A 20,937-nucleotide genomic window follows, 5' to 3' on the forward strand; every position below is an offset into this window, starting at 1 on the left:
ACAGAAATGAGTGTGTGGGAGGAAGTCTGAGAGGGCAGATCAGAGGCTGACCAAAGTGGAGGCAACAGTGTAGCAGTGCAGACCATCCTGTCAAGGATTTGGTCTACGGTTGTCAGAGAAACCAGTGATAAATGGCTAAGCCTAATGCACTCAAGGAACAGAGCAAAAAGAAATCATAGACTCTACAACAGTGTGGTCCACTGGAACTTTTTCCTGTGTGCTGGGGAGCATGTGAAATGAGCTAGCCTGGTAAGGGAATGAACTTGTATTTGTAATTAACTTAAACTTAGGTAGCAATACATGACTATTTGCTGCCATAGTGCCCTATGCTGTCCTCCTTATGTTTAGAATTGGTAAGGGGCTGTCAGGACTAAGAAAGACCAGTAAGAGCCTTACGTGCTGATCTGCAAGGGTAGGTGAAATAGGCAGATTTTGATTCCAGACTATTATATTTAGGGGTGGCTCTGAAGTAGATTCCAGGGTTTGGGAAGTCAAGATATAGTATGTCATATTTTCTTTGGTGCTATTTACCACACTGTTTTCTTAGTTTTTTTTTTTTTTTTTTTGTTGTTGTTGTTGTTGGTCATGGGGCCTAAACTCTGGGCCTGGGCACTGTCCCTCACCTCTTCAGCTCAAGGCTAGCACTCTACCACTTGAGACGCAGTGCCACTTCCGGCTTTTTCTGCTTATGTGGTGCTGAGGAATCGAACCCAGGGCCTCAGGCATGCAAGGCAAGCATTCTACCACTGAGCCACCTTCCTATCCCTACCACATTGTTTTAAGAACAGTAGCTTAGAAAGGAGCACTAGAGACCTGATGTTAAAACCAAGACATAATATTTCATAACTTGCTGAGAAAATGAGGTTAATAACTATAAATATGCCAACTTTCCCCCCTAGAATATCCATAAACTTTTCTTTTCTTTCTTTTTTTTTTGGGGGGGGGAGGTAATCAGTCCTGGAATTCCATTGGTCTTTTGGGTTTTGTTGTTGTTGTTATCTCAAGATCTACCACTTGAGCCATACCTTCACTTTCAGCTTTTTAGTAATTAATTTGGAAGTAAGAGTCTCATGAACTTTCTTTTTTTTTTTGGTTGATCGTGGGGCTTAAACTCTGGGTTTGGGTGCTGTCTCTCAGCTCTTCAGATCAAGGTGAGTGTTCTATTGAAGATAGTCTCACGGACTTTGCTGCCCAGGCTGGCTTTGAACCTTGTTCCTCAGATCTCAGCCTCCTGAGTAGCTAGGATTATAGGTGTGAGCCACCAGTGCCCAGCTCTCTTGAACTTTCCTACTTGGGCTGGCTTTGAAATTCCTTAGATCTCAGCCTCCTGAGTAGCTAGGATTATAGGCATGAGCCACTAGCAGCGGCTTCATTAATAATTTAAACCTCCCATATATATATATATGTACACTGGTATTAAATGGTATATGAGCTGGATGAAACTCTTTATCGCCAATAAACTACCTAGAAAAAGACAGAAGTGGTATGGTAGCTCAAATGGTAGAATACTAGCCTTGAGCCAAAGAAGCTCAGATATATCCAGGCCCTGAATTCAAGCCTCAGGACCTGCGCGCGCGCACACACGCACGCACACACAGTATCTGGTATTTCATTATTGTGAGTTTATGGCAGTATTCCTATGTTCTAAAAGCATTTCTTCCAACCTTAATTTAAATCACCTCAGGACTTGAAAAGGGCTCAGCAAGTTACAAAATAAATGCCTTGGTTTTAACATCAGGTCTCTAGTGTACATTTCTAAGCTACTCTTCTTTTAAAAAAAAATCAGTCTATTTGGTAAAGTGTAGAGCACTGTGAACTTACACAGAATTACATCATTTTATAAGCCCAATATTAAGTGTGCTTTGTAGAAACCTCTTAAATTCATAAGGAGCCCATTAAATAGAAGAATAAATCACAGGGTTAAAAAAGTAAACAAGGACAGGCACGGTACCTCACTCTAGGCACAGGTAGCTCACGCCTGAAATCCTAGCTACTCAGGAGGCTGAGATCTGAAAATTGCAGTTTAAAGCTACAGCCTGGGCAGGAAAGTCCCCGAGACTCCAATTAATTTCCAATTAATCACCAGAAAACCAGAAGTGGTGCTGTGGCTTGAGTGGTAGAGTACTCACTTTGAGCTGCAGAGATCAGTCACAGTGCCCAGGCCCAGAGTTCAAACCCCACAATGGAAAGAAAAAAAATAATAAGCCAGCCCAAGATTCCTGATCAACTCAGAGTCTGTGGTGGTGTCACACACAGTCCTGCAGTACCATGGCCTGCTCACCGGGTCCTAACTCCTTTCTCTTTGTGGTCCTGGTACATTCAGGTGATGAAGGATTCAGCTCCTGAGTTGAATGTGAGTAGTTCTGAAACAGAGGAGGACAAGGAAGAAACCAAACCAGATGGAGAAAAAGATCCAGATTTTAATCAAGTATGTGTCAAAGCTGCTTCTTGTCATACATGTTCGATCTGTTGTCACAGGCCCCAGGCATTTCTCTGTACTGTGTGGGATACTGGATCTCAGTCTCCTCCCTTGCTTTCTCTTTCTCTTTCCTTAGTTTAGTGGTTCTCTATAACAAGCCTGATTTCTCCTGAAAAGCCATGGCCCATATTCTTCCAAGAATTTTATACATATCTCATTGTTAAGAAAGAAGAAATGTGCCAGGCGCTGGTGGCTCACGCCTGTAATCCTAGCTACTGAGGAGGCTGAGATCTGAGGATCTCAGTTCAAAGCCAGCCCGGGCAGGAAAGACCGTGAGACTCCTATCTCCAATAAACCACCAGAAAACCAGAAGCGGCGCTGTAGCTCAAGTGGTAGAACATGCTTTGAGCTGAAGAGCTGAGGGACAGCACTCAGGCCGAGAGTTCAAGCCCCACGACCAACAAAAAAAAAAAAGAATGAAATGTAATTAACACTATAGTTAGAAAAGTACATCAACACAAGACCTATATCTTGATTTTTTTGGTGAGGGTGGGGTAGACGGTTGGTTGTGGGGCTGGAACTCAGGGCCTGGGCACTGTCCCTGAGCCTTTTTGCTCAAAGCTAGCACTCTACCACTTTGAGCCATAATGCTGCTTCTGGTTTTCTGGTAGTTAATTTGAGATGAGTCTCATGGACTTTCCTGCCCCAGTTGGGGAGTAGCTAGGATTACAGGTGTGAGCTGTTTTGATGTATTTTTTAATCATGGGATCTTTTGGGGGGGGGCTGGGAGGGGGGCCGGTCGTGGGGCCTGAACTCTGGGCCTGGGCACTGTCCCTCAGCTCTTCAGTTCAAGGCTAGCACTCTACCACTTGAGCCACAGTGCCGCTTCCAGCTTTTTTTCTTTTTGCTTATGTGGTGCTGAGGAATCGAACCCAGGGCCTCATGCATGCAAGGCAAGCACTCTACCACTGAGCCACCTTCCCAGCCCCTAGATAAAACTCTTGAAGTTTCTACTCAGTTTTGCTTTGTTAGTAAAATAAGGTAGTCAAACTAGGATTACCTTCTTCGTGAATGATGACAGGTGTTACAATGGCCATCTGTTGTTACAGAGCAGAGCTATCTGGGCTTGTTGGCCTGACAGTACACACTAATGCTTCATTGCTTCATTTTCAGCATGTTTAAGAAAGCCCCAAGGTAAATGTCACTTGAAGCCATCCAGCAGGTGTAAAGGGCCGTGTGGCATCCCCCCCCCCCCCCCCCCCCCCCCGTGGCTGATTGTCATCTCCTAACCCACAGACACTCATGTTTGGCTTTCTTATTGGTTTGTTTTGTTTATGTGGTAGTGAGGAATCGAACCAAGGGCTACATGCATGCTAGGCAAGCACTCTACCGCTAAGCCACATTCCTAGCCCCCAACAGATACTGATGTTTGTTTTTTTGTTTTTTGGGTTTTTTTTTTTTTGGGTCTAGTCAGGGGGCCTGAACTCTGGGCCTGGGCGCTGTCCCTCAGCTCTTCAGCTCAGGGCTAGCGCTCTACCACTTGAGCCACAGTGCCGCTTCCAGCTTTTTTTCTTTTTGCTTATGTGGTGCTGAGGAATCGAACCCAGGGCCTCAGGCATGCAAGGCAAGCGCTCTACCACTGAGCCACCTTCCCAGCCCCCAACAGACACTGGTGAAGAAACAAAACCCATACAGTTTGATACCCTATCTTGTGTCAATGGGCAGCCACTCTTGTTAAAGTGCTTCTTCCAGATTTGAATTTTACCCAGTCCACCTGCAATGAATGCTAAGATCTTTACATTGTATGTGTACACAGATTTCTAAGTTTTAAGAGTTTTTCTTAGAATTTGTAGTGCCTTGGTTAAATCTTATATGTCCTGGGTTCTTTGAGATGACACTATAAAATGTCTCTATGGTTTTCTGAGAGAGGGTATTAACCATGTAGCCTAAGTTGGCCTGGAATTCTTTTTTCAGCCTTATGAATACTAGGATCATAGTTTTGCGCCACCATGCCCAGCTGTAATGTCTCTTGGTAGGAGTGTGCAGACACAATTGCTACCCTCAAAACTGCTAGTACCTCTGTTTTTTCTCTCTCCATCTCCCTCTCCTCCCCCTCCCTTCTGTTCCTTTTCCGTCCCTCATCTCCTGCATCCCCTTCACATTGGGGTTTGAACTTGGGTCCTTGTGCTTTCTGGATAGGTGCTGTACCATTTGAGCATTCCCAGATGTCTGCACCTCTTCATACAACCCACCTTCACCTGAGGAATTACATGACCTTTTTTTAGTTGATTATAGGACTTGAACTCAGGGCCTGGGTATTGTCCCTGAGCTCTTTTGCTCAAGGCTAATGTTCTACCACTAGCCACAGCTCTACTTTCAGTTTTCTGGTGGTTAATTAGAGGTAAGGGTCTTATGGACTTTCTTTGCCAGGCTAGCTTTGAACCTCGGTCCTCAGATCTCAGGATTACACACGAGAGCCAACTACTCCCGGCCACATGCCCATTTTAATTTACGGTTCTGTTGTTTCCCTTTTTTTTTTTAATTGTTGGTCATGGGGCCTGAACTCTGGGCCTGGGCTCTGTCCCTCAGCTCTTCAGCTCAAGGCTTGCGCTCTACCACTTGAGCCACAGTGCCATTTCTGGCTTTTTCTGCTTATGTGTGGTGGTGAGGAATTGAACCCAGGGCCTCATGCATGCAAGGCAACTCTACCACTGAGCCACCTTCCCAGCCCCCTGTTGTTTCCTGAAGTAGGCTGGCAGTACCGTATTTTGTTTAGTTATTCTTAATATAGCTTGATTATCAAGAATCACATCACCATCACCCCTATCCCCACCATCCTTGCACTGGGGCTTAAACTCAGGGCATCATCCTTCGTTGTTCATTTGTTTTATTTTTTTAGGCTCATGGCTGGCACTCTACACCTGAGTCATACTACCATGTCTTCTTTTTTGTCTGTCTAGGGCTTGAACTCTGGGCTTGGGTGCTGTCCTTGTGCTCTTCAGCTCAAGGCGAGCACAGCGCCACTTCTGGTTCTCTAGTGGTTTATTGGAGATAAGAGTCTCAGACTTTCCTGCCTGGCCTGGCTTTGAACCGTGTTCCTCAGATCTCAGCCTCCTGAGTAGCTAGGATCACAGATGTGAGCCACTGGTGCTCAGCTAACAGCTAGGATTTTATAGGCATGAGTCACAGATATCCAACCAGAGTCTCAGTTTTGGAAAAAAAAAATCTTTTCTGGTCTGTTATCACTAATTTATTCCCTAGTCTCCGCTAAATTTGGTAAGTTAAACTTCATATGTGTGTTTAGTTTCTGTTACTTCAAGCTTTGCTTTTCAGACTAAGAGTTGTTTTGAAAACTCTTATATTTTCAAGATTTAAACTTTGAAAGGCTAATTTTTTGAATGTCTAGGTTTATCCACTGTGGTCATAACCACAGCAATGTGTTTTCAAGTGGATATGGAATTCTTTTCAGTTGTGGATGACAACAGACTTCACATTTGTAAATAAGATAGAGAATGTTGGGGAGCATTGCTCGTTATGCTGTAATTATTTTTTATACTTTGTAATTTTCCTCTGTCTCTTTGTCCTTGTTTGGATGTTGTAATACTCTGGAATGTTTTAAATATTTCTGGTTCAAGGGGGAAAAAAGTCTGAAGTCTAGCCCTCTGTTTAGAAAAGAGTAGCTAGTCCCTGAAGAACATTGAGTCTTTAGAATGTCACCCTCCTCCCTTTCTCTTTGGGCTACATCATCACATCTCAGAACAGAGATTGGTGGCTCTGTCTCCATAGTGGTAAATCCCTGTAATAAAAAGCAGTGCATTTGTGTTTGCCTTAATGGAGTGGATCAAATCCCCTTTCCTCTAAAGCCAGATCAACCAGGTCCTTCAGTGTTATCTAAAATTTAGGTTAATAATATACTCAGTATTGGGCATCACTTAGGTAATTGCAAGCCTTCTAAAACCAGTGCACTTTTTGTCAGTTAAGTTGGATTTAAATTTTATGGATCTAAAAGAAAATTGATAATTCCAGGAAAAGCTTTTAGCATTTAAAACATTTTTTTAAAAACATGTCTTGGATGACAGGCCTTTGGTTTTTAGGTTGTATTTTGTACTGCTAAAGTAAATTGCATACTATATTGTAGATACTTTTCTATTCCTAATTGTAGAATTCAGGTCCAATTTGACCTTTTCTAACAGTAATAATAAACTTTTTATATACCCATATAGACTCAGTGCTAGGTAGGGCCACCTGGCCTGGTATAGAAGCTTGTCCACCAGGTGGTGCATGGACTTCATGCTTGTCGGCACTGCTGTATCTTCATTAACTGCTTTGTGAACCCTGCAGAGTCCTGGGAATGAATAGTGGACATCTGTATCCACAGTCAACCCCTGAACCCCTTTCCTTATCACAGCTGACAGGGACAACCTGTGAACAGAGCTAGAGTCCTTGCATTACCTCATCCAGATCTAATTAAGCCAGAAAGAAAAAGGATGGTTTCAAAATCCTGGTTTCATTCCCTGTCCCGGCTTGCTGCGCAGAAGCTTGTTAATGTCTTGACGAAACATTTACAAGACTTCCTAGGACACAATGACTTTTAATACCTTAAGACTAGTACAGTTGATATTGAACACCTATGTATGTTTCTACCTTTGGATGACCTCTAGGTAAATCACAGTGAACATTTTACCTTTTTGTTGTTGTTATTTTGTTGCTGTTTTTGTTTTGTTTTTGTTTTTTGTCAGTCCTGGGGCTTGAACTTAGGGCCTGGGCACTATTTCTGAGCTTCTTTTGCTCAAGGCTGGCACTCTGCCACTGAGCCACAGCACCACTTTTGGCCTTTTCTGTTTATGTGGTACTGAGGAATCGAACCCAGGACTTCATGCATGCTAGGCAGGCACACTACCCCTAAGCCACATTCCTAGCCACTGTTTTTGTTTTCCTGCAGTGTTTGAGATTAAACCCAGGACATTGCCCGTGATAGTCTAGTGGCCTACCACTGAGTCACACTCCCAGCCCAACATTTCATATCCTTTCTGCCTTTCCCTAACCCTTGCCCTCCATTTCTCCCTTTATCCTCTTTCCCTCTCTGCCCCCTTCCCCGCTTGTTAGTACTGGGGCTTGACCTTAGCATCTTGCATTTGCCAATAATAAACAGGTACTGTACAATTTGAACCATGTTTCCTACCCATGTGTATTAACTATATTGACATTAAATATATTTTTATTTTTAATTTATTAATATTTAAGTATATTACATTAAAATCTCATATCTAAAAAGTAAAAAATAGTGATCTATATAATGCTAATAATATACTTGAACTGGGTATACTGGTGCACAGGTCTAGTCCCAGCATTTGGAAGACAGGCTGGAAGATTGTGAGTTCCAAGGCTAGCCTGAGCTATATGTGAAACCGTATTTTAGAAAGGTAAAAGAAACCATGTGCTTATGAGAAGCCATAGAGAAAATTCTCTGATATCTAACATCCATTTTCAAAAGGTTATTTTTTCAAACCAGTGTCTATGCAAGAGCGCCTTTGTGGTCTCACGTTGGCCTTTGACAGCTTAGGTGTCCTGCGCCTTGCCTTCACCTTTCTTCTCTCCCTGACGTGACTCGGAGGCCACTTTGGTTTCTTGCACATTGTTCCACATTCTGGATTTGGCTAATTGTTTCCTTATGTTATTTCTTTTCTATCTTTATGCCTGTGACCTATATTCCAGCTCTGTGAACTGGAGGCTAGACCTAAGGATTTAACTACATTCAGTTTTTAACATTTTATGTGCAAAGAATTCATAGTTAAGGCTATATATTTCACCCATATAATAATAAGAAGCACATTTAGCTGGCAATAGTGGCTCACACTTGTAAATTCTCCTCCCCTCTGCCCCCAACCCCAGTCCTGAGGCTTGAACTTTTTTGCTCAAGCACAGCTAGCACTCTACCACTTGAGCCACAGCTCAACTTGTGGTGTTTTCTTTGTTTTGTTTTGTTTTGTTTGGTGTGTGTGCTTAATTGGAGATAAAAGAGTCTCAGGAACTTCCCTGCCTGGACTGGCTTCAAACCAAGGTCCTAGGATCTTAGCTTCCTGAGTAGCTAGGATTATGGGTGTGAGCCACAGATGCCTGGCACACATGCTTGTAATTTTAATCCTAGCTACTCAGGAGACTGAGATTCTCAGATCACAGTTCTAAGCCAACTATGGCAGAAAAGTTGTCCCAAAAAAGCCATACTAGAATGTGGCTCAAAGTGGTTGGTCACTAGCCATGAGTGAAAGATACAAAGTCTGACTTACCAAAGTTCTGTCCTTAGAAAAAGTATAATACCTTAAGTATAACTTATACCTTCCTTCTCATTTTCAAAGAGAAGAAAATGTAGCCAAGTGCTGGTGGCTTGCACCTGTAATCTTGGCTACTCAGGAGATGGAGATCTGAGGATCTTGATTTGAAGTCAGCATGGAGATGTAAATCTGAGAGTCTCTGTTCTTCAGTTAACCAGCAGAAAGCCGGAAGTAAGGGTGTGGCTCAAGTGGTAGAACACCAGCCTTGAACCAGGAAAAGAAGCAAGAACACAAAAGCATTGATTCAAGCCCCAGTACGATAGAGAGACAGAGACAGAGACAAAGAGAGAGAAAGAGTTGAGAGTATATTCACACTCATTCACATACAATTGTAACATAAACTAATTAAGTTACAGGCAATTTAGTGTATTTTTTGATTAATGGTGAATTTTTTTTCTTTTTTTCCCTTTTCTGGTACTGGAGTTTGAACTTAGCTAAGCCCCTCACTTAACTGGCACTTGAGTCTCAACTATAGCCCAGCTTTTTGCTGGTAATTTTGGAAGTAGAGTTGTGCAGTTTTGTTTTTGTTTTTGTTTTTAATTGTGACCCTCCAGATCTCAGCCTTCTGAGTGGTTAGGGTTACAGATGTGAACCACACACACCCAGCTTTTTAAATTTTTTAAAGTGTTTCTTATGTCAAGCATTTAAACTGCTCACATGTAACTAAAAGTATATTTCACTTATCCAATTTTCTAGTGTGTGAGCTTCACTTTTCTAAGAAACTCTAGAGAGTTTTCGGCTCATTGTTCATGATGAATTTCAGAGGTTCCTGTGACCATAAGTATTGTGCTTTATGTGCCAAAAGACCTTCATGAGCAAATTCACTGTGGTAGTTTCAGGGCTTTCTTGTTTTGGATCTCCTAGAGCAATGGAGGAACGAAACGGCAAAAAATCTCTCATCAGAATTACATAGCCTATCAAAAGCAAGTCATTCGGCGGAGCATGCGACATCGAAAAGTTCGTGGTGAGAAAGCACTTCTGGTTTCAGCTAATCAAACCCTAAAAGAATTGAAGATTCAGGTGAGCAAAATAACATTTTAGGATTTTGGCCTTTGTGAGTTCCCATTTTTTCCACCTTTGTTTATATATGCATGTGTTTTCTCTCTGACCTTTTATGCACATGATCAGTTCACAGTAGTGTGCCTTGGAGATGGGGTTTATTCAATTCTAAAAGGATTTCTCCAGGGTCCCCAAATTATTACTCCTTTCTTTAAAAAGACATGGTTTCTTTCTGTGAGGATGAAAATGGATTTTATATTCTGAAGCCTTGAGCAAGCGCCGAATAGCTCTCCCACAATGAGAAACATGGAGAGCCATAGATTTCGGTCACGTCCTGGTTTTATTTGACCACTTAATGGATATCAGCCTCCTGCCAGGATGTTCTGTGGAATTTAAGGCAAGGGGAGGGAATTAAAAGCAGGCACATGACTGCCTGCTCATTAGGACAAGTCAAAGGTTTTTTCAGCTCAGTAGTTTCTGAGGCAGATGAGTATTTGGTAGAATTCTATCTTAAGTCTACCTCCTTTTCTTATATAGTGGTCTTTTCCAATTTTAGACATTTGGTGTACATCTTCTTGCCCACTATCCCTCATGTCTTAGACCTTATCAGTGATTGTACTACAGACAATGGGGAAATGCTTTATGTTCTATCAGTGCTTACTGTCAGTACTAAAGGGCTGTAAATGAACATTCAGACAGGATAGCTTAAATCCTAGGCAAAAGGGACTGATAAATTCAAGATGTCCCTGAGAAATTTGGCCCCTAATGTTCTAGTCACTGCTTGCTGTCCAAGAAGTTGACCAAGTTTCCCCACTATGCTGCTTTCATGTGGCATAGTTTACTGGCTACGCATTTTTCTTGTTGCTGATATTTATCATTGTAATTGAGGCAAAAGTACAGGCTTCCTTTGAGGGTGTTATGTGTTCCAGATTGTCCTGAGAACAGTATTTCCCTTGGTTGAACCCACGCCTCTGAAAATAAATGTGTTGGTATAATATCTTTACTCTGTTATTGTACCCTTTACATCTGAGAAGGCTTGTTTCTATCACCGGCTTTCTGCCTGTCAGTGGTAAACCTCGAGCATTCAAAACCTTTAAATTACAAAAGAGCCCCTGTGGATAAGGACATTTTCCAAAGCCTTGCTGCTCCTATTATGGCCTTCTATTTTTGAAGAATAAATCAGAAGCCAGCAGAAATAACCTCTTCATCTGGGAGCGTGTTACCTGCACGGATGAGCAGCTGGAAGACAGCCGTTGTTCAAATGAAACCCCAGATGTGCTTTTTCTTGGGTGGTTTCTTTGCAGCATCTCTTTCTCAACTGCTATTCTTACTTCAAAGACTACTGTGCTCAAACAGGAGCTAGAGAAAGGGCAGTGGAATGGAATTTTCTTCCCCTTGCTGCTTGGTGGTAGAAACTTGAAAAGCTTCCACTAGATTTTTTGACCCTTTTGCCTAGCAGTCTGGACAGCATGGAAGTTTGTGATGGGAGTGTGTGTGATCACTGGTGGTGGTGGTGGTGGTATGCTTTACAAAACATGCAATTCAGTTTTTAATGTTCAGTGGTGCCATTCAGGATACTGTATTTCCATGTTAATAGAATGACAGCCTTTGTAAAACCAAATGCTTAATGCTTAGATGTATTCATCCTTAGAATTGCTCAAAACTATCAGTTCCTTTTCTCAGAAGATGCTCAGTGTTTGATTGTATTTTTTTTTTTATTTTGCTTTGTGGAATGAAAACCTAGTTCTTAATCCTGTGAGGGAAATATTCTACCACTGAGTTTCACCTCCAGCTCCCCCTCCCGCCAAATGTATTTTATTTTCCCAAAGCTAAGTCCTCAGTGGCCTTACAGGGAAGGTTTTGGCACAGCGTTATATGGCTGGAAGCTTCTGTCCTGCTACTGCATTTCCTCAAAGGCAGCAAGCTTAGCAGCTGGTTCCTACTATTCCTAACAGGCTCCACAGACCAGGAAAGCCGTATCCACTCTTGAGACAGGCCTGTGTTGCCTTGGTTCTAGTGGATCATCCTCAGTACATTCACTGCTTGTCAGCTCTGTGCTTTTAACTGGCTCATTGCCTGAAGTGACTGCTCATCACTCGCAAGGTGTGACCTCTCTCTCTAAATAACACCTGTCTTGGCCTCCACTGTAGAAGTGTCTCTCCCTTCCCCTCTGCCACCGTCTCCGTGAGCTTGTCATTGAATCTTCCTTTGCAGCAGGAACCCCTCTGCAGTGGGTTGTTTCCCTGTCTATTTCCAGCACCTAGCAGAATGTTTATCACGTGATAGCTTCCTGCCCCAGGAGCAGCAAAAAGAAAGAAATGAAATGGGTTGATTGCTGTATGAATGTCAGGCACAGGGTGGCAATGACTTTGATATTGTTGGCCCCAGATCTCTGTTTAGTTAATCCTTGCTTGCCTTTTGGAGCAGGTATCTTTTGAGAGGCCATATGTTGTCATCATTATTGTTGTCCATGTGCTGTTATTGTTCTTATTGTTGGTTGTAGGGCTTGAACTCAGGGCCTTGGTGCTGTCCCTGAGCTATTTTTGCTCAAGGCTAGCACTCTACCACTTTGAGCCATAGCTCCACTTCTGGTTTTTGAGTGGTTAATTGGAGATAAGAGTCTCATGGGGACTTTGCTGGCTTTGAACCACAATCCTCAGACCTCAGCCTCCAGAGTAGGTAGGATCAAAGTCGTGAGCCACTGGAACCGGCAGCATGTACTATTATTTAGGTCACTTTTCTGATCCCCATCTCCCCAGCTTTTGAAGCTGTGGTACACACAGCTAGTTTGGGGGTGGTTTGCTACAATACCTGTCTTTTCCAGATCTAAGGAAAAGAAGAAAAGGTGGAATGGTTTTCCTATAACATGGACAATGGTGTGATAGGAAATACTGTAATACTGTACCTTTAATGAGGATGTCTCTAAATAGTAAAACATAATAAAATGAACTTTTGGAATTGACCTCCTACTTAAAAATTAGAATTTAAAGGTACTTACATGCCTTTCTGAGGCTTACTCTACCCTTCAGGGACAGTTACTAACCAAACCTGATAAAAATTAAAGAACAGGCTAGGTGTTGGTGGCTCATACTTGTAATCCTAGCTATTCAGTCCTGTAAGACTCTTTCCTCCAATTAACTACTGAAGTCAGAAATAATGATGCAGTTAAAAGTGGTAGAAGAGCTACCCTTAAGTACAAAAGCTCAGGGACAGTGCCCAGGCCCTGAGTTGAATCCCCAGGATTGGCAATAAATAAAATTTAAAAAAACTTTCTGGGGGCTGGGAAGGTGGCTTAGTGGTAGAGTGCTTGCCTTGCATACATGAGGCCTTGGGTTCAATTCCTCAGCACCACATAAGCAGAAAAAGCCAGAAGTGGCACTGTGGCTCAAGTGATAGAGCACTAGCCTTGAGCTGAAGAGCTGAGGGACAGTGCTCAGACCCAGAGTTCAGGCCCCACGACCAACCCCCACCCCCCAAAAATGAAAACTTTCTGTATTGGGAATAGGGGGTTTGGGGTGGACAAAAAAATCTCAAAACCCTGAACTAGTGGGCACTGGTAGAGCACACCTATAATCTTAGCTACTAAGGAGGCTGACATCTGAGAATCACAGTTTAAAGTCCATGAGACTCTTATCTCCAGGTAACCATCAGAAAGCTAGAAATGGTGCTTTGGCTCGAAGTAGTAGAGTGCAAGCTTTGTGTGTGTTGTTGTTGTTGTTTTGAGATAAGGTCTCAATATGTTGCCCAGACTGGTTTCAAGCTGGCCTCAAGTGGTCTCCTTTCTTGCCTTCGCTTTCCCAGTCACTGGAACTACAGGTACACACCCCTTTGTCCCACCCAGAGATGATTTTGAGAGAGAATTTGGCTTTGGCCTGTGTGTGAAAGAATGCAGGTTCTTCAAATTGGGGGTGAGCAGCAGTGATGGTGATATCCTTGGCTAAATCTTCCAGCCAGAACATTGACAGCAGGTACCAGAGCAGGCCAGGCACACCTTTGGTGCACTTGTCTCCTCACCCCCGCCTCTGGAGGTGGCTGAGCGCAGAACAAAAGGATCCAAGTGCGTAATTGTTCCTCAGTTCATTACTAGGCCTCCCAAGGATGTTCCTGGTTATATCAGGGATTATAGGCTCAGTAGGAATGTAGCAAGTGGGCTGGCTGCCAACAGTAGTGTCTTTTGTTTGTTTGTAATTTTTCGAATCCATGCTTTATTCATGTTGGGTATAGCTCTCAGTATATTCTGCTTTATACAGACTTTCTTTTATATTGTCACAGATCATGCATGCATTTTCAGTTGCTCCTTTCGACCAGAATTTGTCAATTGATGGAAAGATTTTAAATGATGACTGTGCCACCCTGGGAACCCTTGGTGTCATTCCTGAATCTGTCATTTTGTTAAAGGTAAGTGACAGCTGCCTTGCTGACAACCTCTGGGTTTAAAATGGTGCATCCTACAGGCCACCAGCTGCTGCCTGGGTTAGGATGAAAAAGGAAGTCTCCTGGGTCCTTTCTGAAGTGCCAGGTTCAATGTCCAGGCCTGCACGGCATTCGGGATTGCACAAGGCCCTGGTAGAAGTCCTCCTGCATTCTTCTGACTTTTCACAGACTGGAAGGAAAGAAAGGAAGTTGGGCTGGATCTCTCTGAATGCCAAAGTTTGATGGTCAGCACCAGAGGCATTGTGTGTTCTGCCAGAGCAGCAATGCAACCTGGTCTCAGGTCACAAAGTTTTTATGATATCCCTCATACCACATGTTTTGTTTTTGGATGCCAGCTGCCTCAGCCTACAGAGAGCTGAGATTTCCCAAATTTGACAGTACTCCTGGCTTTGTCTGCAACTTATGTTGAAATGCTCTTTTCACTGCCCAAGAAAGAGTAGAGAGGCCAGGTGCCAGTGGCTCATGCCTATAATCCTAGCTATTTAGGAGGTTGAGATAAATGAGGATTGTGGCTCCAAGTCAGCCTGGGGAGAAAAGTCCATGACACTATTATGTCCAATTAACCAGCAAAAAGATGGAAGTGGAGCTGTGGCTTAAATGATAGGATACCAGCCTTGAGTAGAAAAACTCAGCAGGAACAAGGGCCTTATAATCAAACCACAACAGCAGAAAAAAAGTAGCTCTATCATTTTATCCTTTGAAACACAGAGATAGCATTTTTTTTTTTAAAGATTCATGAAAATTTCAGTGAAGGCAATGAGGATTGTCATCATTTTTGTTAAAAGCTCTAGATCCAGCCTTCTTCCTGACTTCTGGAACAGAACAGAATAACAACCTTGCTTCCAGGGTGACAGCAGCCTACCCTTTCCCCTTGGTGCAGCCTTCAGAAGGGAGAAATGCAAGAAGACTGCAAGTCCCCGTCCAGCCTGGGTTACATACTCAGTTCTAATGCCAGACTTAGAAATCAAAAAGGGTGGAAAAAATCCCAAGTGCGAAATACTTCTGGTCCTAAGCATTTTGAATGAGGGTTCTTCAGCTGGCACGTCTGAACCAAGTATCCTTGTTACTTTGGTAAATTTTTGAAATAGGGTCTCACTTCATGCCTATACTGGCTTAAACCGCAGTCCTCCTGTTTATGTTTCCCCACTTTGTTGGGATGACAGAGCTGTGAGCAACACTCCCAGCTGTTGGTCAAAACTTTTTTGCTCAGGCTGGCCTTCAACTATTATCCACTGTTCTCTGCCTCCCAAGGAGCCAGGATTCCAGTCTTATGACACTAAAGTATTTTTAGTGGTTTGACTACATCCTGATGGATCACAGCTATGATCGATTACTAGCTCAAAGAATAGAATTTTGGAGACTTTTGAAAGTTTCACGTATGGATACCCAAATGGCATCAGTTAACCATGTTGGAAAATAGGCATAAGACACAAGTTCTGACACAAAAGTTCCAGGTAGCTTAATGGAGCCCTTGTTCAGGCTATAAAAACTGGTTTTGGATTGAGAACACGATGGCCATATTTTAGAAAGAAGGGTCTTCTGAGCTGGGTGCCAGTGGCTCACACCTGTAATCCTAGCTACTCGGGAGGCTGAGATCTGAGGATCGTGGCTCAATGCCAGTCCAGGCAGGAAAGTTTGTGAGACTCTTATCTCCAAATAACCACCAGAAAACTGGAAATGGTGTTATATATAGCTTGAGCGGTAGAGCGCTCACCTTGAGCTGAAGAGCTGAGGGACACCGCCCAGGCCCAGAATTCAAGCCCCATGACTCACCAAAAAAAAAAAAAAGGGGGGGGTCTTCTGAGAGAAGGTCCCAATGAGACCAGGTCCCAATTCTGATGCAATAGAATTAGGCATTGGCATGGTGCAGCAGACCCCATCAGCCATGTTATTAACGGGTCTGGACTGGTCCTTTGCACCTGCAGCTCATTGCACCACAAACTCAGATTCCCCTGAAAACAATGTGGCTATGTTCCTGGTGGCAAGAAAGGATGGAGGTGGTGTAATTGTGGCCTACTTGGTATCTGGAGAGGACCAGTCTTTCCTACCTAACTTGCAATGCTGCTACTTGCCCTGTAACTCATTATGATTAAGGTGGTTTTAGTAACATCAGGACTTCTAGATATTAAGACATTTGTATATCTAAAGATGTTTTTAGGGAGGAATACTCCCCTAACACACATATGTGCCATTATGCCATTTCTTCGAGGTGATAACATTTGTTAAAACTGGACTTTGTTGGCTGTGCCTTAAGCCAAGTTTTCCACTGAATAATGTTTGTTTTTATTTTGTAGCAAAACAAAATTGGGGGCTAGACGTCAAGATGATGTATAACTGGCACACCCCTTGGGGCTGGGAAGGTGGCTCAGTGGTAGAGTGCTTGCCTTGCATGCATGAGGCCTTGGGTTTGATTCCTCAGCACCACGTAAGCAGAAAAAGCTGAAGTGGTGCTGTGGCTCAAGTGGTAGAGCGCTAGCCTTGAGCTGAAGAGCTGCGGGACAGCGCCCAGGCCCAGAGTTCAGGCCCCACAACTGACCAAAAAAAAAAACAAAACTGGCGCACCGCCACACATACACACATTTCATTGTGGATCTGAATTGTCTCCATTTGTTTTCTAGGCTGATGAGCCAATTGCAGATTATGCTGCGATGGATGATGTCATGCAAGGTAAGACCAGCTTGCTTTAGGTGTCTGTCCATGGACTGGTAAAGGTGTGACGTCGTAGAATGCTTAAAAACAGCTTATTAATGATATAGAGAAAATGTGCAAATGATAGTTAGGCCTATGTAAAAGGGGCTTTTGGAGAACAGGAAAGAATTGATGGAAATAAAAACTGATTTCATCAAGGGTCTGTTACCGTCAGTGAGAAACTAGGGGTAAGATGATTTTTTTGTTTGTTTGTTTGTTTTGTTTTTTAACCTGAGGCTGGGACTCAGACTTTGTACCTGATGCAATTGCATTCTTAGGACGAGGACTTACATAGGAAAACTGAACAGAACAGGGCCCATCAGGCCCTGGGAACTTGAGTTCCAACTCAGAGGTTCTCTCCTACTACACAGACTCCACTCTTGTTGTCAGTGATGGTCCCTAAGTCTGTGGAGGGCCTCAGTGTTTATACCCGCCTATGTCAGTGGCCCACTACGCTGTGTGAGGACACACTCATTGTAAACAAGGGAACAACACAAGCCAATTATAGAACTGGTATAGAACTGATCCAGTGAGGAGGGCACCCTAGAAAATGGCTAGGGGAAATTTCCAGAATAGATGCTGTGCCCAGCAGTGCAAGCACAGCTCCACCACGGAGTGGGTAGATACAGGCTTCAGAATGGGAAGAGTGGAAGTGATGGAGACTCCCTGGACAGGCTCGTAGACCTTTCTGCATTTATACATGTATGGGAGATACGTACAGAGAAAATGAAACACATGAATGATTGAGGAGTTGCCAGGCCCAGGAAGACAGTCACAACCACACAAGCAGCAGAACCAAGGTGCGCCTCAGGCTTCACCGGTGAGCACCATCAGTGGGATCTGAAATCATGACATACTCTGTCAGGAGGCTAGTTTGGGCAGGTTTTAAGAGGCAATAGAAGAACTTAATATTTGTCCTTCGTTGAGGAAGTTGTCGATATCAATTTAACATTATGCAGTAGCAATCTAAGCCTGTTACTTATTTATAAGTAAGGAAACAAAATACATAAGAAACTGCTACAAGATCCACTGTGGCTTCTTGTGGAAAGTGGGAATGGAGAAGAGGATAGGGAGAAATGGCTCCTGGGAGGTCAACCTCTGCACTTTCTCCAGACATTCCTGGTGCCCTGCAGAATGCAAGCCCTGGTTACAAAGCTTGTGCTACCAGTGTTTTTAAGTGATGCCTGTATATTGGTTGATAAAAAATAAAGGCAGAAGCCAGGTGCCAGTAACTCACACCTGTAATCCTAGCTACTCAGGAGGCTGAGATCTGAGGATCGAGGTTCAAAGGCAGTCTAGGCAGAAAAGTCCATGAGACTTTAAAGCTAATAAACCAGCAAAAAGCCTAAATTGGAGCTGTGGCTCAAGTGATAGAGTGTAAGACATGAGCAAAAATACCCTCAAGGATAGTGCCCAGGCCCTGAGTTCAAGTCCCCATGACTGGCAAAAAATAAAAATAAAGGCAGAGAAATATTGTCATCAGCTCAATGTCATCCATAAGTTTAAAAGTAACTATTACAGGTGACTAAGGCAATTAAAAGTTATTTTAAACTTTTCATCTGAAGCACTGAGGTGATCTTATTGCTATTTGACACACCATCTTTTCAATCTGGATTTTTCTTTTCTTTCTCCAGTTTGTATGCCAGAAGAAGGGTTTAAAGGTAAGTCACATTTGTCATGTTTTGTTCATGAATGTCAGAGTCATACTGTAATTTTCTATTAAAGTGAAGCCTATAATTTGATTTTAAAATTTAATCCAATCTGAGTCTCATGACTGGAATTAATTTTAGTTAAAAGCATTTTTATTCAAGCTTCTTCCTTATCATTTTCAGCACTCTGGCCTCAGATAGGGCCTGCATTTAGAAGTCTTTCTGCCAATGTCCATTTGGCTTCCTCTTTTTCATTTCATGAGGGGCTGGGTTGGGAATTTAGCCTGTGGCATTTTAGATTTTCTACTCAACTTTTTCCCATTTCCTCTTATCGGTCATCTTAGATCATAACAGCTAGTGTGTAACTGGTGAGAATTAGTGGAAGAAGCATTCGCTGAATTCCATTAAGTCCTGTGAAAAGGTCTCATTCATCCCTTGGGAATTTGGATTATTACTCCAGGTGGAGACAGGGCTGTGCCTTGGTCATCTTGGCCACTATGTGCACTGTTGTGTCACCTGCATATTCATGAATCTGTCACATACAGAACTTTGGCATGTACAGCATAAACTGTGGCTCATTGGTTCTTTGCAGGCTACTCCAGAGGCCCATGGCAGGCTGTGATTTTTGCCAAGAAATGAGTATGAGTCAAATACCAGGGGCTCTTTGCTGAGGTAGATGAAATGACAAAACTGCTGGCCTCTCTGTGCAGCTTTGTAGTCTACGTGTTACCACTTGAGAAACTTCTGATGTGGTCAAAACAAAAACGGCAAGCTGGGCACTGGTGGCTCATGCCTGTAATCCTGGCTACTCAGGAAGCTGAGATCTGAGGATCAAGGTTCAAAGCCAGCCCCGGCAGGAAAAGTCTGTGAGACTCTTATCTCAAATAAACCACACAGAAAACTGGAAGTGGCACTGTGGCTCAAGTGGTAGAATGCTAGCCTTGAGCTGAAGAGCTGAGGAACAGCACCCAGGCCCAGAGTTCAAACCCTACGATTGATTTAAAAAAAAAAAAAAAAAAAAGGCCAAAAGATTTCCTTATGAACATGGCCATGAAAAGAAAATATCAATAAAATCTGCCTGACTTGTGTGAAGATCTGCATAGGAAATGGCTGAACTGCAATGCGTTAGTTGAGAGCTTGGAGTCTGGTGGTTTGATTTGAGCCCAGGGGCTGCTTTGGTCTTTATCTGAGATCTTCCTGTTGATGATGCCTTCTTGGCAAGTGGAATACGTGAAATCATGTCAGTTCACAGCTCTACCCCATGTGTGTTTCTTTTCTCAGGTACTGGTCTACTTGGACATTAAGCTTTGAACACTTGCTGGCTGCAAAGAAATTACCAGAGGGGAAGAGGAGCTTGACATGTTAGGGCATTAAAGCAAAAGTGGATTTAAGAATTAGACCATCATGTGACTCTTCCAAAAGGCAAAAATCCATTCAAAAGTGACTGTCCCAAATGCCTTATGTCAAATAAAGCAGATTGCACTGATGGACATCAGACTTGAAGGAAATGTTTCAGATTTTATATTTAAAGGGGAGGTAGTAAAAGGTCGGGGGTGAGTTTAGTAGCAGTGATGATGAATCATGTTTACATACAAGATTTCTAGTCAAGGGAGGGAATAATGTTCTGTTAGAGTTCCACGCCAGACCCCACTGGTCCATAAAGAATTTGTATCACAGTAGCTGGGACAACATTCTGCTCTGAACTAAGTGATTCTCTAGAGACATAACTTGCTTACCAATACCTGTCTTTGATTCATATTCAACTTCCAATAAAGCATGAAAATGAAGAACTGCCGTCCTTGTGCAAAGTGTCTTGAGATCTAGACTCTTCTTCAGGGTGGCTGCAGTACAGTGGCCTGGTGAGAGATCCTTGCTTCCTGCCCTGAGGTCTGGCTTGGTGCCAGGGCCATCTGTAACTTCTGCGGTGAGCAGGTGATTGTGTCTTAGTTTTGGCCTCAAAGGCAAAATACATTGGTCCAGTTGAGAAAAGATGGGAGTGTTTCTTGCATGTGACTGCAGCTTCCTCCAGATTTGCTCTTATTCAGAAGTGAGAAATCAAGTGTTCTTGTACATTCAAGATCTGACAGCCTTATCAGAAGAGGACTGTACTACGATTGGATAACATATCGTTTTTGTTTTTGTTTTTTGTGAGTTGTGGTGCCTGAACTCTGGGTCTGGGCACTGTCCTTCAGCTCTTCAGCTCAAGGCTAGCGCTCTACCACTGGAGCCACAGTGCCACTTCCGGCTTTTTTCATTTTGCTTTATGTGGTGCTGAGGAATTGAACCCAGGGCCTCATGCATGCAAGGCAAGCACTCTACCACTGAGCCACCTTCCCAGCCCCATTTTGTTTTTTGTTTTTTGTTTTTGTTTTTAATATTCCCATTCTCTAAAAGCTTTCTTAGGTCTTCTCTTTCT

General features: G+C 43.1%; 1 protein-coding gene across 2 annotated transcripts in view; it reads left to right on the plus strand.

The window, feature by feature from the left end:
* Usp48 (ubiquitin specific peptidase 48) overlaps nt 1–20,328 on the plus strand; it is a 71,111-nt gene extending 50,783 nt beyond the window's left edge. For both annotated transcript variants that reach the window (XM_070037699.1, XM_070037700.1), the window contains exons 22-27: nt 2,324–2,428; nt 9,616–9,771; nt 14,023–14,148; nt 16,803–16,851; nt 18,507–18,533; nt 19,803–20,328. In XM_070037699.1, the coding sequence (XP_069893800.1) occupies nt 2,324–2,428; nt 9,616–9,771; nt 14,023–14,148; nt 16,803–16,851; nt 18,507–18,533; nt 19,803–19,825 (486 nt within the window). In that variant the 3' untranslated portion in view covers nt 19,826–20,328. The remainder of the gene's footprint in view (nt 1–2,323; nt 2,429–9,615; nt 9,772–14,022; nt 14,149–16,802; nt 16,852–18,506; nt 18,534–19,802) is intronic.
* Nucleotides 20,329–20,937: the final 609 nt, after the last annotated feature.

This window comes from Dipodomys merriami, unplaced genomic scaffold (assembly GCF_024711535.1).
Source record: "Dipodomys merriami isolate MVZ:Mamm:240054 unplaced genomic scaffold, mDipMer1.0.p SCAF_28, whole genome shotgun sequence".
Classification (NCBI taxonomy): Eukaryota; Metazoa; Chordata; class Mammalia; order Rodentia; family Heteromyidae; genus Dipodomys; species Dipodomys merriami.